This window comes from Scyliorhinus torazame, chromosome 2 (genome assembly GCF_047496885.1).
Source record: "Scyliorhinus torazame isolate Kashiwa2021f chromosome 2, sScyTor2.1, whole genome shotgun sequence".
In the NCBI taxonomy this organism is placed as follows: Eukaryota; Metazoa; Chordata; class Chondrichthyes; order Carcharhiniformes; family Scyliorhinidae; genus Scyliorhinus; species Scyliorhinus torazame.
The window spans coordinates 290,442,248-290,462,677 of NC_092708.1; the positions used below are offsets into that span (position 1 = coordinate 290,442,248).

The 20,430-nt window shown below is 42.8% G+C and overlaps 1 protein-coding gene across 8 annotated transcripts in view; it reads right to left on the bottom strand.

The window, feature by feature from the left end:
- The window catches only part of hectd1 (HECT domain containing 1), a 124,584-nt gene that overhangs the window by 25,077 nt on the left and 79,077 nt on the right, over nucleotides 1-20,430 (bottom strand). For 6 of the 8 annotated variants that reach the window (XM_072488161.1, XM_072488198.1, XM_072488154.1 and 3 more), the window contains exons 17-25: nucleotides 19,061-19,207; nucleotides 18,884-18,978; nucleotides 18,696-18,801; nucleotides 18,074-18,208; nucleotides 17,814-17,953; nucleotides 16,620-16,943; nucleotides 10,817-10,983; nucleotides 4,220-4,396; nucleotides 349-1,191 (exon numbers count right to left, since the gene is read on the bottom strand). In XM_072488161.1, coding sequence (XP_072344262.1) covers nucleotides 349-1,191; nucleotides 4,220-4,396; nucleotides 10,817-10,983; nucleotides 16,620-16,943; nucleotides 17,814-17,953; nucleotides 18,074-18,208; nucleotides 18,696-18,801; nucleotides 18,884-18,978; nucleotides 19,061-19,207 — 2,134 coding nt within the window. The remainder of the gene's footprint in view (nucleotides 1-348; nucleotides 1,192-4,219; nucleotides 4,397-10,816; nucleotides 10,984-16,619; nucleotides 16,944-17,813; nucleotides 17,954-18,073; nucleotides 18,209-18,695; nucleotides 18,802-18,883; nucleotides 18,979-19,060; nucleotides 19,208-20,430) is intronic. The other 2 variants (XM_072488179.1, XM_072488170.1) reach the window with 1 other exon arrangement.

A 20,430-nucleotide genomic window follows, 5' to 3' on the forward strand; every position in this document is an offset into this window, starting at 1 on the left:
TCAGCCTGTGTCTCACCCCCACAACCCAAAGATGTGTAGGGTAGTTGGATTAGCCACGCTAAATTGGAGTAAAAAAAAAAAAAGAATTGGGTACTTTAAATGAAAAAAAAAGTAGACCCGAGGAAGAAAATTATAGGAGGATGGGTTGGGGAAATCAAATTCAAGAAATAAAGGGCCTGTAGGCCCAAATGATAAGTGCAGTAGTTCCCAAAATGAGGATTCAGGTGACCAGGTGGCAATAGAAATTTGGAAGGAGAACATTTTCATGACATTGTGGATCGAAATTAAAAGATTTAAAAAATGTACAAAATATTTGAATTGTCATAAGTTCTTACTTGAATCACTTACTTGCAGTACTCATTACATTCCGTCCCAAAGTATTAGTGTTGTTATCACTGCTACTGCGGCTTAAATTCATGTTATTGGTAGCATTGGTGCGTGCTATATTAGCAACTCGCCGTACAAAGGATTCCATAAGGCTGGAAGCTTCCCTTGAAGATAGATTGGGTACACTAGCACTTGAGCTCATTGGTGCCCCAGCAGCCAACAGTGAGCTTACTGAAAGTCTGTTACTTGCTGAAGAACTAAGTGGGCGTTGCGATGTTGCTTCCTTGTTTGACGATTCAGCCACTGAACTCACATCAGGGGAGCTCACACTAACAATACCCATTGATATTGCACCAGATTCTCCAGAATTACGCATTGAGGCATCAGGACCAGACTTCCTATCCACATTTTCACTTGCCGTGTCGGCAGTCAAGGTGCTGGTACTGGCACTAGAAGTTGATCCTGCACCTCCTTGGGGCAAAATATCAGCAGCAGAAAGGACAACAATAGGTTCATGACTGTCTGTACCAGAAGCAGTTGTCTGTTCCAACACGCTTTCAGATCTGCGATCCATTTTAGATGAACTCAAGCTTATATCGCTGCTACTAGCCACACTACACACAGAACTGCTGCTTCCTTTACGACTGGAGGAGCCCGGTGCAGTAGCCGCCATCTTGTCTGGGCAGTTGTTTTTCACCAAGCTGCTCCATGCCTGCGCTGTGCCTGAAACAGTGGATGAAACAGGTTTGGGTGATGGCGCTGAATCAGGGTCGTACCCTGGTGCAAGCTTGAGGTCAAATTTTCCTTCTGCGCCCATACGGTAAGAGTTAGAGCCACCAGCATCCCAGGTGACATCAATCCAGCCTGGAAAGGGACAGGAATTTATCAGACCCAGCAGAAAGCAGACAGTAGCTATATGGACAGCAGCTTCACCCCATGGGACCAGACTATTGCTTTACTTGAAACAGGCACATTGTTTATCCAGTACCCAGGAAACAATTAGCACTTTTAATAACTAACTTCACAGCTATTTTTTGCTGACGTGTTCACTGTCTGAAGGAGTTATTTAAACATATATTTGCCAACAATATTCAGCACAAGGGAGCCACAATTAGCACAAAGGAAGTCAAAATAGTTCTGGCACAAAGGCAGTCAAAATAGTTCTGTGAATTTTGTTAAGTTGAGGGTACCCAATTATTTGTATTCCAATTAAGGGACAATTTAGCGTTGCAAATCCACCCAGCCTGCACATCTTTGGGTTGTGGGGGCGATACCCACGTAAACACGGGGAGAATGTGCAAACTCCACATGGACAGTGACCCGGGGCTGGGATCGAATCTGGGTCCTCAGTGCTGTGAGGCAACAGAGCTAACCACTGTGCCTCTGTTAATTGTGATAGCTCATCGGATTTCCATACAATATTGTTGGTGTTTAACATTTACTTTGGAATTCATTACAAGGTCGCAGTCTGGTCCCAGTGAAGCAGTGCGAGAAGGAAAAATTGAGTAACAGAGAGATAAAGAAATGTAGCATTGCAAACGCCAAGCTGAAAGTCACACAGAAGAGAGTAATACCTGGCATACAATTAAACTATATTCAGAATAATGCACGGAAATGTTCTTTAATTTCAGTTAAATAAAGGAGTTTTTACTGGTAAATGATGTTCTGTCAGAGACCACAATACACGCCTGAACTGGAAACACTCAATTGAAAACTAGCACAGGATAGTTAGGTTTCAATTCTGAAAAAAGCATATTAAAAAGTTTTCCTTCCTGACACAGATACATTTGAACAGCAACTATGCTACTGAGCATGGGGCTACAGCACAAAACTGTCCCTAATTCAGCAGCAATCTCTTCAGAAAGGTCACAGGATAGCTGGTGTGAAAAACAGGAAAAGTATTCACTGGCATTTAAACATCCTTCTGAAGTTGGGGTGGAAGCATAAAGTAGGAAGTTTCACTTCACATCACATGGAGTTATATATTATATAGGAGTGCTTGATGTTGACAGACTCGCAATAGGAAATCATCTTTCACCTTGATGGGCACAAAATTCATATTGAGCACTAATTGTTTATACTTCCAATCATCAACCCTTTTTCCTTGCAGCACCATTCTGCCCTAACCAACCTTTCAATAGCCTTGTCTTTCTGCACATTTTTTTTGAAGAATCTCATTAAATGCCAAATTTTCCTGCATGTCCTTTGCAGATGACACTTGTGATTTGAGCAAAAATTTTTATTCATTTAAAAAAAAGCTAAACAGGAGGAAAAACCTTTCCATGCAGTGAGTGGTTAGAAACTGCCCGAGGAGGCAGGATCAATTGAGGATATGATATTATCTGAAAATTAAGACTGTGCAGGGCTATGGGGAAAAGGCATCAATAGGTAAACTGCTCCTGCAGAGTGTCTGTGCTAACAGGCCAAATGGCATCCTTCTATGCTGTAACCATTCTGTGAAATGGGTCGAGCACAACCTGCCCCGTGAAGTTCATCCTGATTGAACGGGCTAGCCCATGTGCTTCAGCCAATTTTATCCTGTACAATTAACTCCAAATGTTGTACCTGCCAATAATTTTCTGACAAAACTTTCTTGAACATAGGTACAACTTTATCACCCTCCAACGCAACATTTGTCTTGGAAAATTATGGGAACTGTCTTTGCTATTTTGTTTTCCATTAAATGTTTTTACTGCATTTTCTGTTTGAATATTCATCTCCAGTTGTGGCTCATCCACATGTTACTCAGATATTCTGACAATCTTACTTTCACCGTACTTGGTGAAAATGGAACCAAAATACTTAATTGCTTTCACCATTTTCTCAGTCACCAGCATAGGATTCAGAGCTCAAAGTCAAGCTAATAATTTTTTCTCAATGACACAGGATGACAAAGTCAGACAAAAGAACAGCTACATAGTGTTGAAAACTCATCACCAGGGGTAGCGATGTGGTTGGGGCACATGTATGAGTTTCTTAGGTTGGAGAAGATCAAGTTTGCCCTGAGGGGGTCAGAGGAGGGGTTTATGGCACTGTGGAGGCCATTTATGTCTATGTTTGAGGAACTGTTTGTTGAGGGAGGAGAGGGATAAATGGGAAAAAATGTACAAACTCTATGTATGTGGGGTGTTGAAGCTATGATGCTATATTGAAGTATGCTTGGAATAAAATATTACTTTGAAAAATAGCATCGAAACTTAGTCACTAAACTGGTAATTAATTTTAAAAATGCATTCAATTAAAAAGCTTATGATGAAACACTTCATACATTCAAACACTTGTTTCTTTAACCAACTGAGGTCTAGGCAAAGTGAAATCATGAAAAAGTAACATCTTGATGCTAGCGATTCCCCACACATCATGTTTGCTCTCAGCCTGCTTGTATGAACTGGAACATAATTTAAAGGATGTATTTGATTAGCAAAAGCAATGCATCAGTCAAAAATGTTGCACAATTCTTTTCAACATATTGCAGTAGGATTTTCACAGTAACATCATTGCAGTGTTAATAATGTAAGCCTACTTGTGACACAAATAAAGATGATTATTATTAATTTATGACCACTTCATCTTAAAGTATTTCAAATTCTATCTTTGGTTAGTTAATTCAGGCTGGCATGAAACCTAATGTCATGAAACACAGGTGAAGTAGGCAAGATTGCCCAAGTGCAGCTCACAAGCAAGGTCACGAAAAACATTACCAGTGTAGGTGTTATCTCACACCTAGAATCGTAAGTTTACATTTAACAAAAACCTGGGTTCTTGTTTTAACCATGACAAGAATTTCAAAATGAAAACTCCAGGTTTACTATTCAAAACCACTGCACACCAGTAAGCATGACAACTACTGCAGTTAGTGGTGTAAGGATAAAAACAAATCTTATTGGTTTACCATTATGCAGTTCTCCTGTGATAGTGCCTTCACCTGGTGGATTGCCGTCTTGATCTCTCCATTTCCAGTCAATGCCCCGAACTACACGTGCACCTGGCACCATGTACTTCAGAACCTGAGAACGCACCAGGCGTCTCTGTCTCCTTAGGTTGGCTTCTGCCTCCTTAGCTGCTTTTCCTATGAAGGAAACAGAACATTAAATATCATGTCTCCTTTGGTGGGGGTACAGAGAAAAGAAATGGAGGATGGTTCAATTAAAATATAAAATAATTTTATCTACATTACGTGGATTACTATGGTTTAGAAATAAAACAAATTAATCTCACTTTTTACAAGTATCTATGTGCATCAGGTACAATATCAACCAAATAGCTCTCAAAACATCTGTAGTCAAATCAGTATCCTTATTAAGAGTACTTCTTTAAACACAAGGGCTAGATCTTCCGATGCCCACAGGGAATGTTAAAACCCCTCCCTCCCATGCTATCACTATCCTCCCCATCAATCCCATCCCATCCCTCATAACATCCCGTAACAGCCTCCCTGAACAGGCGCCGGAATGTGGCGACTAGGGGCTTTTCACAGTAACTTCATTTGAAGCCTACTTGTGACAATAAGCAATTTTCATTTCATTCATTTCAAGAAACAAATAATCTCGTCAGCCAGGATAACTTGTTGAGCTCCCCATATGGTCCGCTGGTTTTATTCTCTACCAATCCTCTTTTCCCCCATACCCTACTATCACCAACTGTTGTCAGCCACATGTAGACCTCCATGCATCCCATGTGCCAACCCAAGTGCTATACACTGTCCAACAAACAAACCTACCCATAACCACATCCCTAAACCTGGCCAACCACAACGTCCAAACAAACAAAAACCAAGTATTACTATTATAGATGATCGGATTCATGCTCCCATAGAAACCGATAACTTTTAAACAGAGATTAATTTCCCAGTGACCAATGGAAAGAACCAAAGGAATAAATCCACATTTTAAGCCTGTAAAAACTAAAATCAACATACATCAAACTTTAGTTAAAAGGCATCTAATACAAACAAAATAAAAAAGCACGTTTGCATTAACACAAGAAATAGGAGAAGTAGACCATGCGGCTCATCAAAATTGCCCCACCATTCAAGATGACCCTGGCTTGTCTCGGTCTTCAACAACTTTCCCACCAATTCCCCACATCCCTCGATTCCTTGAGACACCAAAAATCCATCGATACCAGCCTTAAACATATTCAAGATGGAGCACCCACAACCCTCTTGGATAGAGAATGCCAAAGATTCACAAGCAACTCTTCATCCCTGTCCTAATTAATCATCAACTTATTCTCAGACTATGCCCCCATGTTTTAGATTCCCTGATCAATGGAGATAATCGTTCAGAGTCTATCCTCAAACCCCTTCAGAATCTTATCTTGTATATTGCAATAAGATTGCCTCTCATTCTTCTGAACTCCAGAGAATGCATGTTCAATTTACGCAGCCTCTCATTATTGGTCTCCGAGTTGTCCTATCTCAGGAATCTTTGCAGTGCTGCCTCCAATTACAGCATATCCTTTCTGATATATGGACATTAAAACAACACCAGTCTTTCAGATGTGCTCTCAAAGCCCTGTCAAATTGTAGCAAGACCTTGTTTATTCTTGTTCTCCAATCCCCTTATAACAAAGGCTCACATGTCATTTGCTTTCCTAATTGCTTGCTGTGACTACATGCTACCTTTCTGCATTCCTTGTGCAAACACACCCAAATCTCCATGAATATCAACATTTACAAGTGTCAGAATTTAAAATATTCAGGTTTTATAATCTTATGACCAAAGTGAATAACCTTCCAGTTACCCACATAACTCTCCACCTGCCACCTTGTTGCTCACTTGCTTAATCTGTCTACATCACTTTGCAGCCTGTGTCCTCCTCACAGCTTTAGATGCCCATCTAGCTCTAGCTTTAGAGTCAAGAGTTTTTACAGCATGGAAAGACGCCCTTCAGCCCATGTCGGCCATCAAGCACCTATCTAACTTTGTGTTGTCAAATATATTACTCTCTTTTTCACATCTAATTCATTAATATAGATTGTTTTGGGCCGAGGTCCCAGCATGGATTCTTACAGCAATCCAATAGTCATAGCCTGCCAACTTGAAAATGCCCCGTTTATACCAATGTTTTGCTTCCTATTCATTAAACTATCCTCTATCAATGCTAATATTAGCCCCTGCGCCCACCCACTCCATGGCCTTATCTTGCGTGGTAACCTTCTGTGTGGTAGCTTAGCGAATGCTTTTTAGAAATCCAAGCACGCGACATCGACTGGTTCCCTTTTATTTAACCTACCAGTTACATCCTCAAAAATCTTGAACAAATTTGTCAAACAGGATTCCCTTTTATAAAACCGTGCTGGCTTGTCTAATCACACTATACTTTCCTAAATGCATTGTTAAGACTTCCTTAAGATTCCAGCATTTTCCTGATGATGCATGGCAGACTAACTGGTCTGTAGTTACGTTTTCTCTCTCCCTCCTTTCCTGAAAAGTGGTTATATTTACCAACTTCCAATCTATTGGAACTGCTCCTAAACCCAAGGAATTTAGGAAAATCATAGCTGGCACATCCACTATCTCGGCAACAATTTTTTTCGGAGCCCTAGGATGTAGGCCATCGGACCTCAGGGATTTGTTGGATTTTAGTTAGCCACCATAGAACCTAGAACGATACAGCGCAGTACAGGCCCTTCGGCCCACGATGTTGCACCGAAACAAAAGCCATCTAACCTACACTATGCCATTATCATCCATATGTTTATCCAATAAACTTTTAAATGCCCTCAATGTTGGCGAGTTCACTACTGTTGCAGGTAGGGCATTCCACGGCCTCACCACTCTTTGCGTAAAGAACCTACCTCTGACCTCTGTCCTATATCTATTACCCCTCAGTTTAAAGCAATGTCCCCTCGTGCCAGCCATTTCCATCCGTGGGAGAAGGCTCTCACTGTCCACCCTATCCAACCCCCTGATCATTTTGTATGCCTCTATTAAGTCTCCTCTTAACCTTCTTCTCTCTAACGAAAACAACCTCAAGTCCATCAGCCTTTCCTCATAAAATTTTCCCTCCATACCAGGCAACATCCTGGTAAATCTCCTCTGCACCCGCTCCAAAGCTTCCACGTCCTTCCTATAATGCAGAACTGTTCGCAATACTCCAAATGCGGCCGTTTCAGAGTTTTGTACAGCTGTAACATGACCTCATGACTCCGGAACTCAATCCCTCTACCAATAAAGGCCAACACTCCATAGGCCTTCTTCACAACCCTATCAGCCTGGATGGCAACTTCCAGGGATCTATGTACATGGACACCTAGATCCCTCTGCTCATCCACACTTCCAAGAACTTTACCATTAGTCAAATATTCCGCATTCCTGTTATTCCTTCCAAAGTGAATCACCTCACACTTCTCTACATTAAACTCCATTTGCCACCTCTCAGCCCAGCTCTGCAGCTTATCTATGTCCCTCTGTAACCTGCTACATCCTTCCCACTGTCGACAACACCACCGACTTTAGTATCATCTGCAAATTTACTCACCCACCCTTCTGCGCCTTCCTCTAGGTCATTGATAAAAATGACAAACAGCAACGGCCCCAGAACAGATCCTTGTGGTACTCCACTTGTGACTGTACTCCATTCTGAACATTTCCCATCAACCACCACCCTCTGTCTTCTTTCAGCTAGCCAATTTCTGATCCACATCTCTAAATCACCCTCAATCCCCAGCCTCCGTATTTTCTGCAATAGCCTACCGTGGGAACCTTAATCAAACGCTTTGCTGAAATCCATATACACCACATCAACTGCTCTACCCTCATCTACCTGTTCAGTCACCTTCTCAAAGAACTCAATAAGGTTTGTGAGGCTTGACCTACCCTTCACAAAGCCATGCTGACTATCCCTGATCATATTATTCCTATCTAGATGATTATAAATCTTGTCTCTTATAATCCCCTCAACAGACGTGAGGCTCACCGGTCTATAGTTGCCGGGGTTGTCTCTACTCCCCTTTTTTAACAAAGGGACCACATTTGCTATCCTCCAGTCCTCTGGCACTATTCCTGTAGCCAATGATGACATAAAAATCAAAGCCAAAGGCCCAGCAATCTCTTCCCTGGCTTCCCAGAGAATCCTAGGATAAATCCCATCAGGCCCCGGGGACTTATCTATTTTCAGCCTGTCCAGAATTGCCAACACCTCTTCCCTACGTACCTCAATGCCATCTATTCTAATAGCCTGGGTCTCAGCATTCTCCTCCACAACATTCTCTTTTTCCTGAGTGAATACTGACGAAAAATATTCATTTAGTATCTCGCCCATCTCTTCAGACTCCACACACAACTTCCCATCCCTGTCCTTGACTGGCCCTACTCTTACCCTAGTCATTCTTTTATTCCTGACATACCTATAGAAAGCTTTTGGGTTTTCCTTGATCCTACCTGCCAAATACTTCTCATGTCCCCTCCTTACTCGTCTTAGCTCCCTCTTTAGATCCTTCCTCGCTACCTTGTAACTATCCATCGCCCCAACTGAAACTTCACACCTCATCTTCACATAGGCCTCCTTCTTCCTCTTAACAAAAGATTCCACTTCTTTGGTAAACCACGGTTCCCTCACTCGACGCCTTCTTCCCTGCCTGACCGGTACGTACTTATCAAGAACACGCAGTAGCTGTTCCTTGAACATGCTCCACTTATCCAGTGTGCCCAACACTTGCAGCCTACTTCTCCAACCTATCCCCCCCCCCCCCCCCCCACCCAAGTCATGTCTAATGGTATCATAATTGCCCTTCCCCCAGCTATAACACTTGCCCTGCGGTGTATACTTATCCCTTTCCATCACTAACATAAACGTCACCGAATTGTGGTCACTGTCCCCAAAGTGCTCTCCTACCTCCAAATCCAACACCTGGCCTGGTTCATTACCCAAAACCAAACCCAAAGTGGCCTCGCCTCTTGTTGGCCTGTCAACATATTGTGTCAGGAAACCCTCCTGCACACATTGTACAAAAAACAACCCATCTAATGTACTCAAACTATATCTTTTCCAGTCAATATTTGGAAAGTTAAAGTCTCGCATAATAACTACCCTGTTACTTTCGCTCTTATCCAGAATCATCTTCGCCATCCTTTCCTCCACATCCCTAGAACTATTAGGAGGCCTATAGAAAACTCCCAACAGGGTGACCTCTCCTTTCCTGCTCCTAACCTCAGCCCATACTACCTCGGAAGAAGAGTCCCCATCTAGCATCCTCTCAGCCACCGTAATACTGTTCTTGACTAGCAGCGCCACACCTCCCCCTCTTTTGCCTCCTTCTCTGAGCTTACTAAAACACCTAAACCCCGGAACCTGCAACATCCATTCCTGTCCCTGCTCTATCCATGTCTCCGAAATGGCCACAACATCGAAGTCTCAGGTACCAACCCATGCTGCCAGTTCCCCTACCTTATTTCGTATACTCCTGGCATTGAAGTAGACACACTTCAAACCACCTACCTGAACACTGGCCCCCTCCTGCGACGTCAAATCTGTGCTCCTGACCTCTATACTCTCATTCTCCCGTACCCTAAAACTACAATCCAGGTTCCCATGCTGCCCTAAGTTTGTTTAAATTCTGGAAAATTCCAAGTGTACCCATTTTATAGCCTTTGGATTTGATCTGGCAAGAGCTTCAAATTGCTACAATCCCCTCAGACTGATAACTTTTAAAAAAGAGCTAAATTTCCCAGAGACCGTTGGAAAAAGCCAAAAGACAGGACTCAACGTTTTAAGCTTTTGTACTGCAACAAAAAAAAAAAACTAAAATCAACATAGATCAAACACGACTTCAGTTTGATATATTAGCTGTCTGTTAAGTAAAGGTAAAAAAGCAAAATATCGTGGATGTTGGAAATCTGAAATAAAAACAAAAACATCTGGAAATACTCAGCAGTGACCTCTCATTGGAACAATTCTGAAAAAAAATCATCTCCACGCAAGTAAAGCCACTTTTGCATTAACTAACCAACGCTTCCAGAATACATCTCACGAACCCTTTAACTGTGGAAGACTGTAACAGCTCACCAGTCGTCCACTTTCCAGTCAAGGTTCACTTCCCTTAGCATGCCAACTCGATTTCTAGTATCCTACGGCAATCATTCCCTCTCAGCCAGAGGTATCCCAGATACTATCAGCAGCAAAGCATACCTGAAAGACTTCCCGCTCCAATTCTTCAAGAGCACCATCGGTTCTGCTCCCTTTCCTTGAATAAAAACTGAACCTTTTGGTGTCTCAAACAGCAACTATCCCTTTACTACGAAATATGGTGAAAAGGTGTTAAAAATGCTACCCCACCTCAATGGGGGTTCGGTTCAAATTTCTCTCCTCACGGCAGCCTGACCACGTCGGCATGTCTCTGAACTGAGGTGTTCCTCCGCAATTCGCTTTTGCTTTGAGTTAAGGTACATATCAAAACAAAATGCCTAACTTTACAAGACAGTCGTCAGAGGACAAAGTGCATAAAAAAGGACATCGGTGTTCATTTTAACAGCAACCTTCTTACCTAGTTGGTCTTCACATGCACCGGAGACTGTCCCATACAGTTCAAAACCGGAGAGGGAGAGGTAGTGAGTCTGCCCACTGGCATTTTTACCCATCTGTTTAATCCGAATATGTCTCCATCCCTGTTTCTCATCCTTTGGAGAATCTAGAGGCCACGTTGCTGTAGATCTAAACATAACTTTTGTCAAAAAGTGTTATCAAGGCACACAACCAGTCCAATGCAAAGTCAAGATGTTATTTTTCAAGAACGCCAAGTCTTTCAATTACATTGTTATGGACATTTCTTAAAATGTACTGTAAAATTTTGAAAACAGTTAAGTAGACAAAAAACTGTTGTTTTAGAATTCACGAACTCCCGATTCTGCTGGAAAGACTTTTTGCATATTCACAAAGAAAGCAATGACCTCATTAAAAGTGTCAGGAGTTTAGGTATCAAGATTCAAGACTGCAAAGTTGCAAATCTCTGATGATCCAGTCGCTCTGATCCATTGAGGCTCTTTCTAATTCCTTGATGCCGTTCACCCAGGCACCCAGTTGTCTCTCTGCCTAGTCCAGGGCCACCTGCATGGTGGCCAGGGCCTTAGTGACTGCCACCCTGACCGCCGCTTTAACGTCAGTCTTGATTTCTTCCTCAGGTTCCCGTAGCTCTATAATGAGGCATTTCCTCCATCCACCTTCCGGTGAGGGGGAGGCCCCCCGTGTGGCTTGTCGGCCCCTCTCGTTCTGGTGTGGCCAGCGTTTCTTTGCCTTGTGCGTCCACCATCTTGACCACTCGTTTCTCTTGGTTTCTACTCCTTTTTGCTTCTTTGCGGCCTCTGGAGCTACTGTTGCTCGGCATCATTTCTTACAATGTTGTTAGATAGGGTGAGGGGATACTTTCCCCCCTGTTCAAGCAGGCTATTCTGAGTATTCGGGTTCTTAGGAGAGCCACCTTTCGTGCATTCGTTCAGCACATCCCCATTACCAGAAGCCCAGAATGGTTATAGTGCAGGAAACCATTCGATCCTTCCATGAATGGGAACAACTCTTTCTCCCCCCCCCAACCCGCCTCTACTCTGTTCAGACATCTCATGATTTGAATAGCTCTCGATCAAATATTCTCTCAACCTTCTCTTCTCAAGGAAAGGAGTACTACTTTCTCCAATCTATCGTCATTCCTGAAATTCATCATCTCTGGAACCTTTCTCTGAATCTTTTCTGGACTTTTCTCCCAAAGCCTTCACATCATTCCTAACCTATAACACCCAGAACTGGATGCTAATCTCCAGCTGATGCCAAACCAGTATCCTACACAAGTTCAACATAACCCCCCTTGCTCTTGTACTCTGTCCCCATTTATAACGTCTAGGATGCTGTATGGTTTATTAACTGTGCTCTCAATCTGTCATGCTGCCTTTAATGACTTATGCACATATGCACGCAAATCCCTTTGCTCCGACAGCCCCTTTTATAGTATTGTTTATTTTAGATTGCCTCTCAATGTTCTTTGAACCAAAATGAATCACATTTCTCCACGTTGGACTTACTGGTCACCTGTCTACCCATTCCACCAACTTTTGAATTTCTATCCTCCTCCTCAGTTCTCAATGATTCCTTTTGTCTCGTCCATTAATTTTGAAATCCCAGTACACTCTGGTTTCTCTTCTGGTTTCGCCTTACTATGCTTGAAATCCCGACCGTCTAGGTCATTAATTTATATCAAAAAACGCAAGATCCCAACACTGACTCCTGGGAAACTCCACTGCAAACCTTCCTCCAGCCTGAAAACATCCGTTAACCACTATTCATTGTTTCCTGTCACTCAGCCAATTCCATATCCAGGTTGTTACTTTCCATTTTATCGCATGAACCATAACTTTGCTCATAGGTTTGTTGTGCAACTGTTCCAAATGCCTTTTGGAAGTCCATGTGCACCACATCAACAGCACTGCCTCGATCAGCCCTCTCTGTTACCTCTGCAAAACAAACTCCAGCAAGTTAAGCACAATTTGCCCAAAAGAAATTGGTGCCGGATTTCCCTAATTAACTGTATTTGTCCACGTGATTATAAATGTTGTCTCTGGACTTCCGGTGGCGCCCTCGAGGAAGCAGGTTGCAGGTCGGATCGCTCCCACCGGCGATGGGCAAATGGACCTTTTCCAACGGACTTTTTCGGGACCTGGTGATCTGAATCGGTGGAGGGGACGATAGGGAAGAGGCTTTCCCCCCGGGGTGTGGACAGCTGGACCAGAAGTGGTCGAGTGGAGCAGCAAGGATCGAAGCGGGAGCAGCGGGGACCCCAGACCAGACGGCGAAGCATGGTGGACGGCAGGGACCAGGGAACGGAGGCTCACTGGCCAAGGGAGCAACAGATGGAGTTCTTCAGGAATTGCTTCGCCGAACTGAAGAGGGACACGTTGGACCCGATGAGAGCGATAATGGACCGAATGGTCGAGACACAGGCAGTCCAAGGGAAGGCATTCAGGGAGGTCGAGGTGAAGCTCTCCAGCCAGGCGGACACGGTAACGGAGCTGGAGCACGCCAGAGGAGGATGCAGGAGCAGCTTGACGAGCTGGGGAACAGAGCCAGGAGGCAGAATTTGAAGATCGTTGGCCTCCCCGAGGGCTGTGAGGGATCGGATGTGGGTGCATACGTGACGGGTATGTCGAGGCGCTGATGAGACTGGAGGCCTTCCCTCGACCCCTGGAGTTGAATTGAGCGCCCGCAAGGAAGCCCAGGGCAGGCAACCGAACGAGGGCCTTGGTGGTCCGCTTTCACCGGCTTGCTGACAGGGAACGTGTGCTGCGATGGGCCAAGGCTGAGCGGAGCAGCAGATGGGAGAACTGCGAAGTGCGCATTTACCAGGACTTGGGAACGGAGCTGGCCAAAAGGTGTGCAGGATTCATCAAGGTAAAGGCAGCCCTCTACAAAAAGGTGAAGTTTGGAATTCTGTATCCTGCGAAGCTTTGGGTTACGTTTGAAGAACTCCATTACTACTTTGAGACACCAGAACAGGTTTGGGCTTTCATTAAAGATAAGAAGCTGGACCTGAACTAACAGGCACTTAGTTTTTTCAGTGCTGTACAGTGGTGGCGGTCTGTTAACCTAACTTGCTTTGACTAGGAGTGGACTTTTATTAAAAGAAGAAGCTGGACTTGAACTAAAGGACTCTGGGCTCTCAGAGCTTGTGTGGCGGCGGTTTGTTAAATTATCCTGTACAGTAATGTTTTGTCCAAGATTGTTTTCAGCCTGGACAGAGCGGGGGCTGGAGGGCACACTGCTTAGTGTTTTTGGGAGATTGCAACGAGGGGGGGAGGAGGAGGAGAGAGAGGGGCCCTGCAAAGGGGGCCCTGCACTTGGTACCTTTTGGCAGGAGATCGGGGCCTCTGATATGGGGATGGGCTAGGGGCTGGTTAAGGGACTTGAAAGGGCACGGGGAGATACAATCAGTTTAATGGGTCCTTGGTATGTAGGGGGAGAGTCCAAGCTCTCGGGCAGGAGACAGACAGGCGCCAAGGGCAGGGGTCAGCATAGATAGCGTAGGTCAGGGGGCACCAGGGAGAGGAGGAGGAGGGGCGGGCTAGGGCCAAGCGCAGGGCTGACCTGGCAGGTCAGGCCTCGGGGGGCAGGGGAGGTGTGGGGGCGGGGGGGGCATGGCAAACAGAGCTGATAGGGGAAGTGCTTTATTAACAGGTTTATTCTTTCCCACTGTTCGTTTTCACTATGTTACAGCTCTTTGCATAGGGCCTTTTTTTTGTTCCACCACCAGAGTTAAACTGCCTGTAGTTCCTGGGTTCACCTGTACACCCTTTTGTGAACATGAGTATAACAATTGCAATTCTCACTTCTCTCAGTATCCTTGGATGCATCTCATCCAGTCCTGGTGTCTTATCAACTTTTTAAGTATCAAATACTCCCTCATCAACTTTCAACCCTTCTAGCATCTGAATTACCTCTTCTTTCACAGTGTCCTGGACTACATGTTATTCCTTGGTAAAGACAGATGCAAAGTATTCATTTAATACCTCAGCTCAAGTCCTCTTACTCCATGTATAATTCCACTTTTTAGTCCCGAAACAGCCTGACCCCTACTTTTACCACTTTTCCTACTATTTATATGCCTATAGAAGATGATTCCCTTTTATGTTAGCTGCGAGTCTCTTTTCACACTCCCTCTTTGCCTTTCTTTTTTGCTTATTCACCCTTCTATGAAACTTCCATATTCAGCCTGGTCTTCAACTATATTTTCTGACATCTGCCAATAGCATATTTTTTCTTCTTTATCTTAATATCCATCTCTTTTGTCATCCAGGAAGCTCAGGGTATGTTTGTCCTACATTTCCCAAACAAGGAAATATGCTTTGACTGTACCTGAACTCTTTCTTTGAGGGTCCACCTACTGTTGACTGTTCAGCTACCTTTTTACCTGCCAACATTTGATTCTATTTTATTCAGCCCAGATCTGTTTTTATCCCAATTGAAGTTGGCTTTCCCCCAGTTAATTACTTTTGCTTTGGATCATACTTGTCCTTTTGCATATCCAGCCTAAATCGTATGATACAATGATTGATATCCCCAAATGTTCTTCTACTGACACTTGGTTCACTTGGCCCCCCCTCATTTCCAAAAAGCAGGCCGAACAGTTCCCCACTCAGTGGACTGGAAACATACTGCAGAAAATGTTCCTCAACATGCTCAAGAAACTCTTGCCTTTCCGTCCTTTACTCTACTAGCAGATGCCTGGTGGATGTGTCCTTCAGGACTCAGCTAGCTTAGTCAGTAGTGGTGCTACCAAGCCACACGTGGTAATGGGCATTAAAGTTCCCAGCCAGAGAAAATTGTGCCCTTGCTACTCGCAGTGATGTTCAATATGTAAGAGCACAGATTCATCAGCTGAGGGGGAGCAGTAGGTGCCAGTCAACAGCAAGTTTCCTTGCCCATGTTTGACCTGATTCCATGACATTAATATGAACCAAAGTTAAAGTTGAGGACTCCCAAGGCTCCATTACTATGCTGCCATCTCCAGGACATCTATCCTGCAAGAGGAAGAGGATACACCCAGCGATGGAGGCAAATGGGACAATGCCGGTAAAGTATAGTTTGGTGAGATTGACTGCGTCATGTTCTTGCTGGACTAGACTATAGGACAGCTCTCCCAAATATGGCGTAAGGTCCCCAAATGTTAGTGACTTTGTAGGATCGTTGAGGCTGTGTCTTTGTAATTTCTGATGATTAGGCCATTGCGGAGTGGTTCAGTTTTATTCTAATTTTTCTGTAGCCATTTGAGGTAACTGAGTGAGTGGCTTGCTGGCCATTTCAAAGGGCAATTAAGAATTAACCACACTGTTGAGAGTCTGGAGTATATAGGTCACATGTAGACCAGTAGAGCGAGGATGGCAGATTTCCTTCCCTCAACAACATTTGTGAACCAGGTGAATTTTTACGACAATCTGGTGGTTGCATGATCATCATTACCGAGACTAGCTTTTTAAATAGATGTATCTGGTTGAATGCAAGAAATTCAGTAATTAAAAATAAAGTAAATCAGAGGAAGCTAAAGTTGTGGAGCATTACCAGTTATTGATTGAATTAGACACAATGCCGATATTTAAGAATTAATTACTAGTATAAATAAGGGGAATGACGCAGATATGTAAACAGCATGACAGCAGTTTTAATCCATGTACCCAATGTAGAGGTCAAACATAGCATTGAAAGTTGGGTCGTATTACCTATTTGTGTCGTATATCTATGTAATTCCTGAAAGCAGCAAACCCCACATTATTTATATGTTAAGTAATTTAATTTTAATTCTATTGACTCACCCTGGTTCATTCAAGCTGCAGTCATCCACATGAGTGTATAGAGTTGTCCAGTTTTGTCCATCTTTGGAAACTTGAAACACCCAGTTCCTCAGGGCAGACCGACCATAACCACGTGCATGTCGCAAAGTATAAGCTAAGGGGATCACCCAAAGACCAAGGTCAATAGCAAACCAAGCATTCTTATCATCATTCGTATGGCAATTAAGGGCTGAGCTGTCACGACTCAAGATGTCTTCCAATCGTCCATATGGCAGATTTCTCCCCTCTGATGATGTTACAACTACCAAGCCATAAGCTGCAGGATTCACCCACTCATATGCAGTTCTGAAATGCAACATTAGGATTTTTTTTAATGAAAAAAGAAATTCAACAAATACCCTAAAATTGCTTGTGTTATCAACAAAACATCATTCCCGTTATCTATATTATTTGTGTCATATCAATTCCATACCCCCTGAAAATGACTGCACCAACACTTAGGAGTGCAGGCAATTCATATTGAAATATGGCTTTTCAGTTCATTTGAATAGCCTCACTCAAAGCAAATCTACTGCTCAGAACACTGAGCAGTGGTTGCAAATTATGAAGCATACCAAGCAAATATTTCCACTGATTAATAAATGTTTCATGAGTTAGAAAACACATCTTAGAAGAGGTCTTCAAAAGTGCTTCACATCAAGTGCTTCACATTAGTTATTGTTACTCTCTGGTGCAAAACTGAAACGATATGTGAAAGAACTTTCAAGAGTAGCCTGGGAGTCGGGTATACAACATAGACATAGAACAATACAGCGGAGTATAGGCCCTTCGGCCCACGATGTTGCACCGAAACAAAAGCCATCTAACCTACACTATACCATTATCATCCATATGTTTATCCAATAAACTTTTAAATGCCCTCAATGTTGGCGAGTTCACTACTGTAGCAGGTAGGGCATTCCACGGCCTCACTACTCTTTGCGTAAAGAACAACCTGCTTATGATGTGGAAAATCATGTTGACACAAGGTCTTGAAATCAAAACATCTTCACAAAAATATCCACAGTGAGCAAACCTTCCCCCAAGGAAACACTGCTTAAATGTTGGCACATGCTCCAAAGCCTTTAAACACTTCAGAAATATAGCTGCCTTCCTTTTGCGAATTACATACAAGTCATCATCTCAAATTCAAAAATTCAGAATTCTCAATCTTACTTGGCATTTGTCCCAATCCAGTATATTATTCCATTTTCATCAAAGTTATGCTGGTGCCGGAAGATAAAGGTTTGTCCTTCACGTAATTTACGCACAAATACAAACGTTGATCTGTCAAAGTCATACCACTGTTTTGCCACCTGCACCGAAAAAATTAATTTAAAACTAAAATATGTTCCATGTTCATATTCACTCATTCTTTAACATCCTTTGGAACCATAAAATGTAATTTTTTGGAACAGTTACATCACATTGTTTACCATTTTCAGAAGATACTGCTCTAAGGATTCAACAGTGGCCAATGGTTCCATTTTGAGCATTCTTCCAGTTCTGTCGATCAATGATGTCTCCCCAGGAGCACGTTCCAATCTAAACCTCAGCCTTCTCGTCAAGATCTTGAAGGGAGGAAAAACAGTCCATAAACAGATCAGTAGAATATCACCTGAACTTCAAAATCATAGTAAACTGCAACACATGCATGCACATGACTGCTTCTAAATTTCATTTAAAACATGATTAAACAGTTAAAGCTAGTCATTAGGTTGAAGTTTGAAGCAGAAGAGAATGGAGAGTAGTTTGGAATATGACTTCGGGTAATCTGAATTATCAAACATTCATATTCTGCTTCAGCTTTGTTAGAGTAAATAGTTCTACAGTTTTCCCCAGGCTTTGCACTTAGCTACACCAAAGGATTAGAGATACCACAAAGATTTGGTTGTACAAAATAAATATTATTCTTTTGGTATTTAAGAGCAAAATAAATTCTCAACATTACAAAGGTAGTAGAACTTGATAAAGATAGAAGAGGTACTTTCATATACATGCATTGTAAAGCCACAGGAAAACAAATATCAGACGTCAGAATCAAACATTCTATCATACCTGCAAGTTGTATGAAGAACCAGGCGTATCATATAGGTGAAGAGGCAGCCTCTCAATAGATTCTAACACTGCTATAAGCTTTCGAACAAGGGCAACGGCTGGCTGACTAAAAAAGAAAATGCTTTTTGTTACAAAGCCAAAATAATTTTTAAAAATACACTTCTTAATTTAAGAAAAGTCCTACCTACCTTTCTTCATCTTCATTTTCACTGAATGCAGTTTTGAAGACATTTATTCGTTCCATCAGTTGACTACAATCTTGTTTCACATCTAAGTCTACATTCTAAAGTGAAAGGGAGTGAATATAGTAAATTACAAAGTCGATCCAAAATACACCAATGCTTTTCTTACAACTCCATACTAACATTGTTGAGCACAGTAAGTAGTGCCTGCACCAGCCCACTGCTGCACATCTCATAAGGAGAGATTGTGTTTTCATCCTTTAATAGTACGATCAAGTTCTCGAGAGCAGTTTTCATTAAATCTCTCCATGTAGCCTCCCCGTCCACACCCTGCAATGCAAAAAACATTATCTTATTCATCTTGAAATGTTTACTGTTCAACAGATTACATCTCAATTATTGATTGGGGCATCTTAGTTTAGATTTTTAATTTGGCAAACCTCGTTCTCGACCTTTAGGCTAAGATGAGCGAGAGGTCAGATGTAATGCCTGGATCTGGTTTGTCTCTCTTGTGGAGATAATGAATTGGATTCAATTTGAATTGGTTTTTAGAACAAGCAAGGAGCTGATTAGGGGTTTACCCCTGTCCACACTCTGAGCTCTGGCTTTGTAACTCTAATGAAGTAATTTAAAAAATAGAAACATGATTTTTACTTGCTAGCCAAGAAATGTGCTGACATGTTGGGTGGGAATTCACAAGGTCAGACTAATTTTCCAAATAACACGTCATTGCGACAGGAAGTCACAAACACTTACTTAAAGTGTGTGGGGCAGCAACCTGTTTGCTTCTACAGGAATTAAAAGCCTGCAGCAGCTTCGAAGAGGTAGTGCACCGAAAAGACAAGTCTGCAGCAATTCTGAAAGCTCAGCCACAGAAAGATATTATAGCTCTGCAGGACTCGGGAAGGAGAGATGCATGCTCATCAATAAGGCTGTAGCAGTGCTTCTGAATGAATTTCACCAGAGTGAGGAAGTACATGGATCATGCAATGCACCATAACAGCAACACATCAGTGGCCAGGACAATTATTGCCAACTGGACAATTACCTTGTTGGGAATATTGAAGTAAAATGATCTAGCTGAACTTTCCAAATATACGTCAAATTGAGCTGCGACGAAGCAATCAGCTGCTTACTATAAAATAGGCAATAGGCAAAAAGGTTGCCTTAATTATCAAAGAATGCAGCCAAATACTCTAGAGCAAGTAGTTACAAGGTATCGATATCCTTCCCCAAATTGTTCTGCATGTTGAGGGAGTTAAGAGTTTATGAGGAAGACAACAGAGGAAGTGGAGAAACAGGAGCCAGCTGGAGGTTCCTCAACATCTGCTTCCCTCATCCTCGTGTAACCACACTACCAGTCAACAAATTGAATTAAGAGCCCAGCCTGACTCTTCATATGAACTGAATTCTTCAGCAACCGATTTCAATCTCTCTTCATCCTCCTCCTCCAAGTACTCCTGAGGAGGAAGTAGAAAGATTCATCTCCTGAAGCCTGTGCTTCAGAATGCATAATTCATTTATACCATCCCTCTACAGCAACAAGTCAGAGA